This window comes from Hyla sarda, chromosome 8 (genome assembly GCF_029499605.1).
Source record: "Hyla sarda isolate aHylSar1 chromosome 8, aHylSar1.hap1, whole genome shotgun sequence".
Taxonomy (NCBI): domain Eukaryota; kingdom Metazoa; phylum Chordata; class Amphibia; order Anura; family Hylidae; genus Hyla; species Hyla sarda.
Genome location: NC_079196.1, coordinates 186,346,690 through 186,362,824, shown reverse-complemented (window position 1 = coordinate 186,362,824; position 16,135 = coordinate 186,346,690). Strand labels below are relative to the sequence as shown.

The 16,135-nt window shown below is 44.4% G+C and overlaps 1 protein-coding gene across 2 annotated transcripts in view; it reads right to left on the bottom strand.

Moving 5' to 3' along the window:
* The window catches only part of CCZ1 (CCZ1 homolog, vacuolar protein trafficking and biogenesis associated), a 69,121-nt gene that overhangs the window by 46,138 nt on the left and 6,848 nt on the right, over window positions 1-16,135 (bottom strand). For both annotated transcript variants that reach the window (XM_056534626.1, XM_056534625.1), the window contains exons 2-5: window positions 14,943-15,033; window positions 12,813-12,910; window positions 12,524-12,617; window positions 300-374 (exon numbers count right to left, since the gene is read on the bottom strand). In XM_056534626.1, coding sequence (XP_056390601.1) covers window positions 300-374; window positions 12,524-12,617; window positions 12,813-12,910; window positions 14,943-15,032 — 357 coding nt within the window. In that variant the 5' untranslated portion in view covers window position 15,033. The remainder of the gene's footprint in view (window positions 1-299; window positions 375-12,523; window positions 12,618-12,812; window positions 12,911-14,942; window positions 15,034-16,135) is intronic.

Sequence of the window (16,135 nt, the reverse complement as noted above, 5' to 3'; positions counted from 1 at the left end):
AACCCAGCCTAAAAACCATTTCAAGTTTTATTGTCCTATTGTGCTGGATTATTAGACTGGCTAAATGAATGGATTACCAGATGCTGTCATAAAATATATAAATAAATACTATATAATGTATATATATATATATATATCTAGATAACCAACATAATCTGCAGCAAATTACAATTTTAAAAGTAAATATACAAAATCAAACATTACAGAATTACACACAAATTGTCAGTTTAATAAGCGAGTAAGGTCCTGCTCACAAGAGCTTACCTATACATGTAAAAAGGTGATCATTCTTCACCTACCAGCAATTCATCTTCTTGATATTCTAAAACGGCCTTCCCATCTTTTTGCTTTTCTACAACTGGATTTTTTACCACCTAAACAATTTACAAAATCATAAAAATTATGTAAAGTCATAACAACTTCCAAATAATCCAATTAATGTACTTCTGAGATATATAGATATGTGTATAAAAAAAAATATTAAAAAATTACTATGAAAAACATTTTTTATCAAAAGCTCAGACTTTTGAACACTAAGGACTCGTTCACACGGCCATCTGCCCCTGTTAATAAATGCCCGTTCTGCAATCAGTTTGGTAATTTTTAAACGGTTTGCAAATGGCTGTAAAACAATCCCATTGATGTCAATGGGATTTTTTTTCCAATCCTTTATCACCCGTTTACTTCCTGTTCCATCTCTTTTTTTCTTTGACATGAGAAAACACTGTGCATGCAGTATTTTTTCTCCTGTCAAAAATAACGGAATAGAAACGGATATTATAAATTTAACATTGAAGTCTGTGGTAAACGGATGAACCTTTGATGTCATCCGTTTGCCCCTGGTTTATAATATCCGTTTTTGAACCGTTATTACTTCTGAGCATGCTCAGAAGATGTGACATCAGCAGACTCCTGAAGTGTTGTGGGACTACTACTACTTCCATCATGGAACAGACTTGTTTCCATTATGGGAGTTGTAGTTCCCCCAGCTGCGGGAGTCTGCCGGCAGCAGGGGATGCTACATTATCGTTTGTACTATTACCCCCATCATGGAAAATAGTCTGTTCCATGTTGGGGGTAGTAGTACAGGGGCTGAGATATCGATTGCAACAGTTATGAAGAAGGCGAACGGGAGGCATGCTCAGCTCCTCTGCGATGTATATACTGTGTCAACTTTCATTTGGAAATCCACCGCCGGGAGCCCTGAATGGCCGGCACCGAGGAGCCATTCAGGGCTCCCGGCGGGTTTTTAAACTACTACTGCAACTCTCAAATGGATGCCCCCATGCATGTTTATAATAATTTATTGGCCCCAGTGTGCATATCCTTATTTCCCCCAGTGTCCTTATACCCCTCTCCCCCCTTTATGGGCATTATGCATTCATTCATTGCCGCCGTCCAACAAGTCCCGCTGCTGCCCTGCTCCAACAAGATGAGAAGCAGGTAGCGCGGGGGGGGGGGGGGGCATTACGCCCAAATTCAGCGTCAGCAGACGCAGAAGTGTGCACCTGGTAGAACTTGGTAAACGTTTGCATGGACGTCAATGTGGCCGCCTTACACACCTGCAGGGCCGATGCCCTATTGAAGGAGCGGGTGGCCCAGGAGGCCCTAATGGAGTGGGTGGAATGTGCCGATACCCGGAAAGGTGGAGCCTTACCTTTAGAATGATAGGCCTCCGATATGGCAGACTGGATCCACTGGAAGCGATTGTCGCCTTAGAAGCTGGAAGCCCCTTGTGCCAGCCTTCCGGAAGGACGAACAGTGAATCACAGCGCCGAAATGAACAGGTGGAGGAGAGATAGACACGCCGAGCCCTGACCACATCCAAACTTGTGGAGAGAGTGCTCCTTAGGGTGAGACGGTGCCGGGCAGAAGGAGGGAAGGACAATATCCTCATTCAGATGGAAAGCGGAGACCACCTTCGGGAGAAAGGATGGCACCAGCCGAAGCACAGCCTTGTCCTGATGAAGGACAAGAAAGGGGGGGGGGGGGGCGGCAGGAGAGAGACACCAATTCAGACACCAGCCGGATGGAGGTAACAGCGATGAGAAAGGAAATCTTCCAAGAAAGGAAGCAGAGAGAGACACCTCCCGGAGGAGCTCATATGGGGCGCCGAGTACCAGATTCAGGTCCCAGGGCGGAGTGGGAGACATGTATGGAGGAGCCTCGTGAGCCACACCCTGAATGAAGGTGCAGACATGAGGGTCGGCTGCCAGGGGGCACTTAAAAAAGGATGGAAAGTGCAGACACCTGCCCCTTAAGGAAACAGCCTCAAACGCGTTTCCAACCCTGCGTGCAGAAAGGAAAGCAGATTTGGCAAGGAAAAAACAACGGCAGACAGGGACTGGGCCTCACCACCGAAAGTAGGCATGCCAGGTACGATGCTAAATTCTGGCAAATGACCCGGACAGAGAAACCTTGAGCCTTCAGCACCACGGTTTCAACCGCCACGCCGTCAAACGGAGAAGCAGTGAATTGAGGTTGCAGAGAGGACCTTGAAAGAAGATCAGGCCAGTCCGGAAGCCGTATGGGAACGTCTGCCACGAGACTAACTACGTCGGCGAACCAAGAGCGCCAGGGCCAATCCGGAGCCACAAGAATTGCTGAGACACCTTCCGCCTTGAGCTTCCTCACTACCCTGGGCAGGAGGGAAAACGGAGGGAAGAGGCAAGACAGGGTGTACTGTGTTCAGGGAATGACGAACGAGACCGCGGCCAGAGCAGAGGATCACGGTACTTTGCCACAAAGCTGGGAACCTGCCGGTTTAGACGGGACGCAAAGGAGGTCCTCGTCCGGGGTCCCCAATGTTTGCAAATTGTTGCGAACACCTCGGGGTGGAGAGATCACTCCCCGTGGTCGGGAGAGGAGTGACTCAAAGTCCGCTTCCCAACTGTCCACCCCCTGGAATTTGTATCGCTGAGAGGGAGGGAACCTGTCGTTCCACCCAGAACAGAATCCTTGCCACTTCCACCATTGCCAAGAGGCTGCGAGTGCCCCCTTGGCGATTGATATAGGCCACTGCCGTGGCGTTGTCCATCTGAACTCAAACAGGACGACCTTGAAGTAACGACTCCCAGTGGAGGAGACAAAGAAAGATGGCCGAAACGAAGACGACTTGCAGCAAGAATTGGTGCGATGCATCTTATTCTGAGGAAGCAGAGAGCTCTTACTGCCTGTAGCCTCAGAGATGATTTCATCCAAGCGTTTGCCAAAAAGACGGCCACCAGTAAAGGGCATCTCAATGAGAGATTTCTTGGAGGCCGCATCAGCATTCCAGGCATTTAACCACATAGAGCGGCGGATAGCCACCAAGTTGCCAGAAGCAAAAGCTGCGCAACGTGCGGACCTCAGAGACGCCGAGCATAGATAAACACCAGCGAGCGTTGGAGATCTGGAGGGCTAGGTCAGCCAGATCATCTGGAGGAGCCCTGGATAAAACACCTTGACGAAGTTGGGAGGCCCAGGCTGACGCCTTAGATACCCAAGTTGCGCCGAAAGCAAGGACAAGCGTATTGATTCAAATGCAAATTTTGCCAAATTCTCAATCCGCTTGTCCATGGGGTCCTTGATGAGACTGGAGGGTCCACTGAGAGAAAAAGAGAGAAAAAGAGAGAGAAAGAGAAAGAGAGAGAAAAAGAGAGAAAAAGAGAGAGAAAAAGAGAGAAAAAGAGAGAAAAAGAGAGAAAAAGAGAGAGAGAAAGAGAAGAAAAAGAGAGAGAGAAAAAGAGAGAGAGAAAAAGAGAGAGAGAAAAAGAGAGAAAAAGAGAGAAAAAAGAGAGAGAGAAAGAGAGAAAGAGAGAAAGAGAGAGAGAAAGAGAGAAAGAGGAGAGAGAGAGAAAGAGAGAGAGAAAGAGAGAGAGAAAGAGAGAGAGAAAGAGAGAGAGAAAGAGAGAGAGAGAAAGAGAGAGAGAGAGAGAGAGAGAGAGAGAAAGAGAGAGAGAAAGAGAGAGAGAAAGAGAGAGAAAAAGAGAGAGAGAAAGAGAGAGAGAAAGAGAGAGAGAAAGAGAGAAAGAGAGAGAGAGAAGAGAGAAGAAGAGAGAGAGAAAGAGAGAAAGAGAGAGAGAGAGAGAGAAAGAGAAGAGAGAGAGAGAGAGAGAGAGAGAGAAGAGAAAGAGAGAGAGAGAGAGAGAGAAAGAGAGAGAGAAAGAGAGAGAGAGAAAGAGAGAGAGAAAGAGAGAGAGAAAGAAAGAGAGAGAGAGAGAGAGAAAGAGAGAGGAGAAAGAGAGAAAGAGAGAAAGAGAGAAAGAGAGAGAGAAAGAGAGAGAGAGAGAGAGAGAGAGAGAAAGAGAGAGAGAAAGAGAGAGAGAGAAAGAGAGAGAGAAAGAAGAGAGAGAGAAAGAGAGAGAGAAAGAGAGAGAGAGAGAGAGAGAGAGAGAGGAAAGAAGAGAGAGAAAGAGAGAGAGAAAGAGAGAGAGAAAGAGAGAGAGAAAGAGAGAGAGAAGAGAGAGAGAGAGAGAGAGAGAGAGAGAAAGAGAGAGAGAAAGGAGAAAGAGAGAAAGGAGAAAGAGATTCTAGGTGGAAGGCAAAGGAGGGCTGGGACGTGAAGCAGAGAAGGCAGAACAGGTGGACTCAGCCAAACCCCCTTGCATCTTAGTTTTACAGCCCCTGCAAGGATAGTATGTGACTAAGGCAGGGAGCAGTGTGTGGAGGAGGGAGCCCATGCAGCCGGAGTGAGGAAGGAGGAGACCCATGTGACAGCACAGCAGGGATCAGCCCCCCCTGGGGAGTTCATAGCTTCTCATAGGTAGAAAGGCCAAGGCGGGAGAGGCCGACACTGACCTCTCGTTCGTGCGCTAGAAGATTGGAAGGAACCCAGGAAGAGAGGTGGAGCCCGGGGCCATGCGGAAATAGTGGGACTTCTATAACAAGGAAATAACATCCCCCTATTAAGCACATCAGAAAGGTCAATGCTTTACCAAGATGGACAACATACAAAAAGCGATCAAAACCTATAGCTTATGCCTCTAGGACCTCACCAATGGTGCATAATGGTGTGGGCAAAGATAGATATAACAGCGTTTTCTCAGAAATTATTTTTTAATTCAGATTATAAAATATAATATATAAATAAGTAAAACAGTAACAAAATATCACATTACACTGGCACTATCTAATGAAAATCTCACTGGGCCTTAGTGAGATATCCAAAATGTAAAAAAAGATATATGAATATTCTAATGAGTCCATAAATCTGCAGATAATAAAAATAAAATAAATCCGCAAAAGGTGTGGATAGATGTTTGGGTTTATGGCAAAATAATTGTAACATAAAGTCAATAAAAAAAGTTGATGAATGGATGATACAGAGTATCTCTCACCACTGCTTCTGGCTTGATGGATTGTGATAGATGAGTCGCAGCCTTGTGTTCCTCGTGTGCCCCAATCGATGGAGGGGGGCACAAGTTGGTATGTCTCCCTTAGCAGCCCCGTTGGCAGGGGGGCGCAAATAGATGTTGCGTACCGTGAGCTCCGATAGCGGAGGAGCATGCAGCAATTTCAGCGCTGGGGACCTCGTTCGCTGGCCGGCTTAGCACAGATGGCACTAGTCTGGCACTCCGGCAGGAGTGTCAGTCGGCTCGGGTGCGACAACGGGTCTGTTGATGGTGGTACGCCGGGAGCGATGGAAGGTCCGGGATTGGCGTCCACGTGGAAGCAGGAGATCATCTCCTGCTTCCACGTGGGACGCCAATACCGGACCTTCCATCGCTCCCGGCGTACCACCATCACCAGACCCGTAGCCACGGGATAAATTTATAGGCGCCCGCTGGCCGCGGTCTCCGATATTACGGAGCTTGTAGCGGCAGGGAGACGGAAACAGGGCCACACGCGTACAGAACGCCACGGCCGGAGCAGGGTCATGCGCCATTCGCAAAGACAGTCACAACATGAAGGAAGGAGCGCCGCATGGTCGGGCAGCGAGAGACAGGGCTGCCGGCAAATGAAAGGTATCGGAAGGGGGACTGGACCCCCGACCAGGAACCCTAACCCCCAAAGGATATTAATAAAGGATTCCCTATAATCCGTATGTGGAGAGAGACAGAGACAGAGAGAGAAAGAGAGAGATTAGCTCAGAGTCAGTCGGCGGGGAATATCCTGCCAGGAGGGGACATCTTTTTTGTTAATGCCTAGTGTCCGCCTCATAGTGGCAGTAAGATATACCCACGGAGCCAAACGAGAAACTGATGCAAACAGATGCCACTAAATGGCATCCCTTTGCATCAGTTATTACAATGGTCAGTTTAGGAGGCAATAAAGGAGAAAATATGAGTGGGGGAGAACAGCCGTGTGAACCTAAATAAGAAGCTCTACTGATTCTGGTCAGCCATCATGTGACGTACAACTGCAAAGGAATAAAGTGGTAATTCTAGATTGCTCCCTGGAGAGAAGACACCTAATGGATACAGTATATTCTCATCTTCCCATCTCTCAATGCGGTAAAAAAGGAACACGCCTTAGAATACTTCTGTTAATAATTTGACAAAATGCTGGATTACAACCAAGATTATACAACACTTGTCTTCATGGCATGTGTTATTTGTAGATCAACCTTCATCCAAGTCCTTCACATTTAGGAAAAACTGTATTACTGAAGAAACAGCAGCACACAGCATCAGAGTGATCCTTGCTATAGTACAGTTCAGACTAATGGGTCCACAAAAAATTTGCTGCTTCTCACCAAAACTGGGCTCATTGGCCGACATTTATCATTGTTTTAGACTGTTTTTTGGTGTCTAGAAAAGGCGCAAAAAAAAAAAAAAAAAAAAAAAAAAAGCGCAAGCAGGGTTTATTTGCGCCTTTTGGTTTACACATTTCTGCTGATTTTGAGTTGCAATCCGCTGATTTTGACCATACACGATATGGAAAGGTTTTATGAACTGTGCCTTTATGTGAAAAGGCGCAAAAAAAAGATGCAAAGCCACTGAAAAGTCACTAAACTACACCAGCCAAGACTTAGCTTAGCTTTAAGGTGTATGTGAAGAGTAAAATTTCAGAAACTGTGACCTGCACAAAATTGATGTACTGCTCTGCGATCCTTTAATAAATTTGGTGCTCCTACAAAAAAAAAAAAAAATGATGTGGAAAAATTCTTCACTTACACCTACAATGATAAATGCTCACCACTATGCGGACATTCAGAGAAGAAATCAAAAAAGCATCAGGGGGCACCATAACAAGTATGTAACAGCTTTATCTACACAAGGTAATTATTATTTTTTTTTTTTTTTGCAATGATTCAGAATGATAAATTTAAAGGGTTACCCCAGGGAAGTGTGTGTATATATCTCCAAAGCCTCCACACTTCCTGGATATGCTCCCTGTAAACCATTCTGCCTGATATGCATGGCTCCTGTGGCCTCTGTTGTCTTCTCTTGATATTCTCTGCCATCCTTCTCTCCCCTTGCCTGCATCTCCCAACAATCATTGCAGCTCTGCTCTGCCAGCCCTCAACCTCCTGCTCTGAGCAGCAGAGAGAGACTCAGTGAGATTGGCTAAGGCTGAACACACCTCCCAGTTCCCAGCACTAAAGAGAGCATGAATTATCAGTGCAGAGGGGTGACTCTTAGGAGGGTGGGGGCTGCTTTTAGAGAGGGACAGAGATAGAGTGGATGGCTGAATGATGTCATTCCCTCACTTCACGCATTTAACTGACAACCAGTAGCTAATGAATGATATTTAGAAATTAAATAGGTTGAGGAGAGGGAAAGGATGAACTATGGGTTTAGTTCTTCTGAGTACCTCCTTAAATGGTATATCCATGAATAGAAAACCAGAGCCAAATTTAAAAACAGCGCTACCCCTGTTTTCAGGAGGTGTGTGTTATTACAAATTTGCTCTATTCATTTTAATAGAACTAAGCTGAAATACTGCACACAAACTCAGTAAAGGTGTGGTGATGAAGAAATCAGCTCTGTTTTTCTAATCCTGGACAACCCATTTAAAAGGGGCATAGTCAGTTATTGTACTGCCCTAGCGGCCTTCCGCTTACTTTTTAAGCAATCACATAACCTGTTTAATAGGGAACCTGTCAGCTGTATTTATTTCTAAGAGCCCAGTATGTCAATAAATGAGGGCTGAGAGGTGAGGGCACAAGAGAGAAGCCATGCCAGGCTAAGACACTTGAGCATCTCTGCTCCGCCTCCTCGACACTTGGCTGAGAAATACAAATTGTATTAACCACCATGTCTCCAGGAAAGGTAGAGTTTGCTTTTATACCCTTACAGTAGGGATGCACCAAAAATTTCGGCCGCCAAAAATTATCAGCCGAAAATGCCCCTTTCAGCCTTTTCATTTAAGGGGATTTCCGGCCGATAACTTTGGTGGGCGTGGCCTAAAATAGGGGCGTGGTTTTCAACTTACACTCTCTCCGGTACTGGCACCTCACACCGGTGCTACACCCCCGCCCCCCACACAGTCTCGTGCTCCGCAGTCCAGGCCCTCTGTCAATCCTCCCCGCAGTGCCAAGTGCTGGGAGGAGGTGGCTGAACCCTTACACTGCTGACTGCCGTGTGCATACGGTGCAGCTGTGCGGCGGGCATATGGTGCAAGCTCAGGAGCTGAGCTCGCTTCATACCTGCTAATGCCGGACATCACTGACCCATGTGATGGCCGGCATTAACCCTTTAGATGCCGCAATCAAAGTTGATCGCGGCATCTAAAATGCCGAAAGCAATCTGCGGTAGCTCAGTGAAGCTGATCGGGACACCTGTAGGGTCCTGATCAGCTGAGAGGATGGGTGGAGGTTCCCTACCGTCGTGCACTCCAAAAAAGCAGGCAGTCTCAGTAGCCTGTAGTAATGGAACGCCGATAACACTGATCAGTGCTGTGCTATTGCCTCCTATAGCATAGCATTGATCAGTGTCCAGAAGTAAAAAAAAAAATAAAAAAAAATTACATCTGTGTGCCTGCAGCTGTTACAAAACTACAACTCCCAGCTATTGGCTGTCTGGGCATGCTGGGAGTTTTAGTTTTGCAACAACTGGAGGCAGTTAATGAAAAAAAAAGCCCCTCCCCTAAATAAAAGTTTTTCAAATAAAATAAACAAAAATAAACATATTTGGTAACGCCACGTGCATAAATGTCCAAACTATTAAAATATAATGTTAATGAAACCGCACGGTCAATGGCGTGAATGTAAAAAAAAATAAAAAATAAAAGAAGTGGACAGAATTGCGGATTTTTGTTCACTTAATGTAGCAGAAAGAAAAAAAAAATAGTAATCCAAAAGATCCCCATCAAAATAAAAATGGTACTGATAAAAAAAATACAGATCACAAAAAATTAGCCCCTATACAACCCCATATATGGGAAAAATAAGAAAGTTATAGGGGTCAGAAGTATACACAAAAGCCTCCAAACCACTCAGGGACTCATCCAGCGCAGATCAGGAAAAGGCAATACCGTTTGTCCACAAAGGCTCCTTGCAATTTCCCTCCAAAACTTTAGTGCACACCTGTCCTAATCTCCTCCAGGTCAATGAGTCCCTGAGTGGTTTGGAGGCTTTTGTGTATACTATTGGACACCAGTTCCCTGGTGGATGGGATCGGCTGCATTTGGGATATATCCATGCTCTCACCAGTGTTGTGCCTGCCTGACAGCACAACCATCTAGGTAAGCGCTTCCAATAACTACATTGCGGAACCTTACCATCTTTTCATTGCACTGCGGAGCGCTCTTTGTGTGTTTTTGTATAGGGGTCAGAAGAGAATATTTTAAGCATAATGGGAAATTTGTGCTGAAAACAATGGAGTATTTGCCCATAACAACCAATCAGATAGGTGTGTACCCCTATAGTGTGTCCTGGAGTCAATGTATGGCGAGTGGCAGTCCTGTGGCTCTAAGCCCGGCCAGTACTTTCTATAGCCACCCTGTGTGTGGGCAATGCGTTTTCGGTTTTTGGACAACCACAGACTAAATTTTCGGTTTTGCCTCAAAATTTCCCGTTCTGTGCATCCCTACTCAACAGCTATCCCATGGGATCTGCAGCTCTTAGCAATTACAGATGACAGATTCCCTTTAAAAGGGGTACTCTGGTGGAAAACTTTTTTTTTTCATTTACTGGTGCTAGAAAGTTAAACAGATTTGTAAATTACTTCTATTAAAAAATCTTAATCCTTTCAGTACTTTTTAGCAGCTGTATGCTACAGAGTAAATTCTTTACTTTTTGAATTTCTTTTTTGTGTTGTCCACAGTGCTCTCTGCTGACACCTGATGCCCATATCAGGAACTGTCCAGAGCATGAGAAAATCCCCATAGCAAACCTATGCTACTCTGGACAGTTCCGGACACGGACTGAGGTGTCAGCAGAGAGTACTGTGGACAAGACAAAAAATAAATTCAAAAAGTAAACAATTTACTCTGTAGCATACAGCTGCTAAAGAGTACTAAAAGGATTAAGATTTTCTAATAAAAGTAATTTACAATTCTGTTTAACTTTCTAGCACCAGTTCGTTTAACCCCTTAAGGACTAAGGACGTACCGGTACGTCCTTGGTCCTGCTCTTCTGATATAACGCGGGGTTACTGTGTAACCCCGCGTCATATCACGGCGGGCCCGGCGTCATAGTGAAGCCGGGACCCGCCTCTAATAGCGCGCAGCGCCGATCGCGGCTAAAAGTGAAAGTTCCCGGCTAGCTCAGTCGGGCTGTTCGGGATAGCCGCGGCTAATCGCGGCATCCCAAACAGCTGACAGGACAGCGGGAGGGCCCCTTCCTGCCTCCTCGCTGTCCGATCGCCGAATGACTGCTCAGTGCCTGAGATCCAGGCATGAGCAGTCATGCGGCAGAATCGTTGATCACTGGTTTCTTATGAGAAACCAGTGATCAACATAGATATAACACCTATATAGACCTATAACACTGCAAAAAAAAAAGTGAAAAAAAAAAGTGAATAAAGATCATTTAACTTCTCCCCTATTAAAAGTTTGAATCACCCCCCTTTTCCAATAAAAAAAAAAAAAATAAAAAATAAAAAAACAGTGTAAATAAAAAAAAATATATGGTATCACCGCGTGCGGAAATGTCCGAATTATAAAAAGATAAATAGAAGATGACAATTTTAAACGTATTAATTTTCCTGCATGTAGTTATGATTTTTTCCAGAAGTCCGACAAAATCAAACCTATATAAGTAGGGGATAATTTTAATCGTATGGACCTACAGAACACATATCAGGTGTCATTTTTACCGAAAAATTTACTACGTAGAAACGGAAGCCCCCAAAAGTTACAAAACAGCATTTTTTTTTTCAATTTTGTCGCACAATGATTTTTTTCCCCGCTTCACCGTAGATTTTTTGGCAAAATGACTGACGCCATTACAAAGTAGAATTGGTGGCGCAAAAAATAAGCCATCATATGGATTTTTAGGTGCAAATTTGAAAGTTATGATTTTTTAAAGGCAAGAAGCAAAAAACGAAAATGCAAAAACGGAAAAACCCCCGGTCCTTAAGGGGTTAAAAAAAAAAAAAAAGTTTTCCACCAGAGTACTCCTTTAACATTTAAGCATAGGAAAAGCACTTTAAAAGGAATAGTCTCATGAAAAAATAAATAAAATAAAATAAAAACGTATCCCTTATCCGCAGAATAGGGGATAAGTTTTAGATCGCAGGGGGTCTGAGCGCTGGGGCCCCCGCATTCTCCTATACGGAGCCCTGGCTATCCCCCAGAGCGACCCGTCAAGACCCCGACCCGAAGTGGGGGTCACCACGCTCCCTCCACATCTCTATGGAAAAGCCATTCGGCTATCTTCAGCTCTCCCATGGAGATATATGGAGGGGGCTTGGCGGCCCCCGCTTTGGGCAGGGGTCAAGACACCCCACTCCAGGGGAGAGCCGTGGCTCCATACAGGGGATTGCGGGGGGAGGGGGCCCTTCTGCGGATAGGAAATACGTTTTTTTCATGAGACTACTCCTTTATGGAGGACTCAGCATGTCTATGAATTTACATCGCAAGTCCATTCAGTTAAAAAAAGGCACCATGTAATGCTTTATTTGCCCCTTCTGCAAGTAATCTTTGGAGTGCCAGCAGTCAAATGTCATCTCATTTTCATAGTACTCATATTAAAAAGCATTGTCCTATCGAGGACAAACCTTACAAGTGAACGAATATGGTTATGACGGCAAAACCTCTATAGTAAAGGATCACACTAGTTCACCTGTTCTACATTTGCTCTGACAACTTTCTGCCTAATGTTCATCACCTGAAAGTCTTTAAGACATTTACATACGTTTATGTGTGATATTAGCAGTTCTTGTAATAAGATTGTGACATTTTAAAGGAGAACTCCCATTTATAAAACTTATCCCAATCCTATCCTAAGGAGGGAGGTCCCGGGGGTCCCAGCAGTCGGACCCTCTGCGATCTGACAATTAGCTCCTATCCTTAGGATAGGGGATAAGTTTTTATAAATGGAAGTTCTCCTTTAACAAGTACTCCACTAATACTAATGAACTTGATAACCTGTACGTATGCCAGGATATCAAATGGGTTTATAAAAAAAAATAATAATAAAAAAAAATGGTCTTACCATCACCATCCAAAAACCATCTTCTGGCTCGTGAAAGAATTGTCTATTTTTCTGCGTGTGTAATGACTGTGCTGGCTTTGTTGGGTTGAATGTCCTAAAAACAATGCAATGTAGAAAAAATATTTAGTGAAAATGTATCTTTGCTAAACCGTTCATCCCCATAGAATGCCTAGAGAAGCCCATGGACATTACACGTATGATATAGATTGCCACTATAATGTATGCATATCATGGCAATCTCTAACCATACCCATATACCTTATAAAGGATAAGAAAATTGCTCAGTTACCTAGTAAATTGTACTATTGCTTCACATAAGCCGACATTTTTTATTTTTTCATTTTTCTCAATTTCATTTGGATGATAAAAAAGAATCTTTTTTTCTTCCTGCATAAAAAAAAAAAAAAATACAAAAGTGAAGGTAAAATGGAATTATATATATCAGTTACACAGCACCAATAATCCCAACCAAAGTTCACCTAATATATTTTACGATCAGATAAGAAAGACGTCAGCATTTCTCAATCTCACCTTTTTATTTCACCAATAAATCTAAAATATGAAAAAAAATTAAGCAAATTTAGAAATCTGTAGCTTGGCGCAAACTTATTTGTCTCTATTGTAACAAACAAACCCTTAGCAGTTTGATCCTGGAGTTATATTCCCTTCTATCTATTTTCTACTTATAACCTATTGAATGAACTTAAAGGGATTCTCCGGTGCTTAAACATCTTATCCCCTATCCAAAGGATAGGGGATAAGATGCCTGATCGCGGGAGTCCCGCCGCTGGGGACCCCCTGGATCATGCACGCGGCACCCTGTTTGTAATCAGTCCCGGAGCGTGTTCGCTCCAGGACTGATTACCGGCGACTACAGGCCGGGCGGCGTGTGACGTCACGCTCCGCCCCACAATGCAAGCCTACGGGAGGGGGCGTAATAGCTATCACTTTGGATAGGGGATAAGATGTTTAAGCACCGGAGAACCCGGGGGTACTCAGCTGGAAACCTTTTTTTTTTTTTTTTTTTTTAAATCAACTGGTTCCAGAAAGTTAAACAGATTTGTAAATTACTTCTATTAAAAAATCTTAATCCTTCCAGTAGCTGCTGAATAATACAGAGGAAATGGTTTTCTTTTTGGAACACAGAGCTGTCTGCTGACATCACGAGCACAGTGCTCTCAGACATCTCTGTCCATTTTAAGAACTGTCTAGAGTAGTAGAAAATCCCCATAGCAAACATATGTTGCTCTGGACAGTTCCTAAAATGGACAGAGATGTCAGCAGAGAGCACTGTGCTCGTGATGTCAGCAGAGAACACTGTGTTCCAGAAAGAAAAGAATTTCCTCTGTAGTATTCAGCAGCTAATAAATAAGTACTGGAAGGATTAAGATTTTTTAATAGAAGTAATTTACAAATCTGTTTAACTTTCTGGCACCAGTTGATTTAAAAAAAATAAAAATAAAAATAAAAACTGTCCCCAGGTTGTGTGTGGTATTACAACTTGGCTCCTTTCACTTCAATGTAACTGAGCTGCAGAACCACACCCAACCTGGAGACAGACATGGAGGGGTTTTTGAAAGAAATTATCTGTCTTTCTATTCCTGGATAACCCCTTTAAGCATAAAATAAAGGGCAGATAAAAGGGAATGTGGCAGTAGGATCAGACTACACAGGGTTTGTTTGTTGTCTGTTACCGCAGAGACACTTAGGTCTGCGTAGGAGTTTTCAATGAAGATTGTAAATCTGTAAAGTTGCTTCATTTTTTACTTCAGATTTGAAGCAATAACGAAAATCACAGAAGTTGAGCGTCAAAGTCTTATGTAATACTGTAATCAATTGGTCTGAAATGCATCGTGACTATGAGCAGTAAATCAGATTACATGACTTCCTGACGGATGATTATGTTACTCAGCTCTTATAAAACTCACAAGGTTTCCCTACATTTATTCACAAGTATTTCTTTGTATCTGAATGTAAAAAGAAGCAGGCAAGCCCTGCAGGAAACACTCATCTCAGAAGCAGGAATGAGACAGAAGATCAGGGGACCGGATGGAGCTGAAGGGGAGCTGCAGGACACCAGTGCTAGGAAGGTTTTTGTTTGCCGCCCCCCCAGCAGGATATGAATTTTAGCAAAATGCTGGAGAACACATTAAAAAGCTTTAAAGGAGAGAATTCCGCCCATAGACCAAAAGATAGGGGATAAGATGTCTGATTGCAGGTGTCCCACAGTTGGGACCTCCACGATCTCTGAGCAGCAACCGGCATTTGTTAAGAATGCTGGGTGCGGGCGACGGGGGTTGTGACGTCACGGCAGGGTAGGGGCAGCGCCTAATGCTGTGGCAGTGGAGTACCCCTTTAACAAAGAAACAAAAGACAAACTGTCTAGATTAACATAGACTCCAAATAACACTAAACTTACCTCTCCTTCCTTAGGACCAAATTTGGGGTTATAGATGAAGAAGCTCAGTAGAGATGGGGGATAGTGCTTCTCCTGCACGGCAAAGGCCATCCTGCATAGACAGTAAGACAAGGTTCAGTAATGTCAAATGCAGTGACAATAAATCAGAAAGTAAATCGGTTTCCTCAAATAAATAAAAACAATGTAAAAAAAAACACAAAATAATAAAAGTGATCCACAGATGCTTCACTTAAGATGAATGGAAAGAAGGCATGCGGCTTAGTAAAATCTGTGAAACAAGATGTATGGATGTGTAAAGATGTGTCCACAGGATAAGGAATAAGTGTCTGATCACAGGTCTGACCTCTGGGACCCCTGCATGGAGCCCCATCTCTAACCTCTGGACGCCGCTTTGCCCCGCTGAGTGCTCTACGGCAGTGGTTCTCAACCTTTTTGGCAACTGTACCCACAAAGGCCGAAAGTATGTCTGCGGGTACCCCTCGCCCCGAACTTACGTGTGAGGGGTACCCGCGAACAAAAGGCGTGTGCTTACCTTTATACTAATGCAATACTTAATCCCCTTGTGCCATTATTCCCCCCCCCATCTTAATCCCCTTGTGCCATTATCCCTCTGATCCCCTTTTGCCATTATTCCCCCCTCCATCTTAATCCCCGTGTGCAATTATTATTTGATATGGCAAAAGGTGATCAGAGGGAGTGGGGAATAATGGCACAAGGGGATAAAGATGGAGGGGGATAATAATTACCCCCCCCCCCCCATCTTAATCCCCCTGTACCATAATTACCCCCTCTCTCTGATCCCGTTTAGCCATTATCCCTCTCTCCCCCTCCATCTTAATGCCCTTGTGCCATTATTTCTCTCCCCCCCACCCATCCCCCCTCTGATCCTCCTGGGCTAATATATCTATATATAATATATCATCACTCCCTCCCATAAACTTAGTTTTTACATTACCCGGCTTGTTCGGGATCTGCTCTGAGTCCCGTTGAGCTCCACACAACAGCAGGGGATGTCACATGTCTCCCCAGCAACCACGCAGCTCCTGTAAAGTAGCCACAGCCGGAGCTGCGACCACGATACTTTACTGAGAGCTGCCGTGGCTATTCCCCGCAGTGCGCTGACAAATACTGGCCAATGCAAGGCTGCTATTTGTCAGCGCCTTGCGTACCTCTGCACAATTGATGGCGTACCC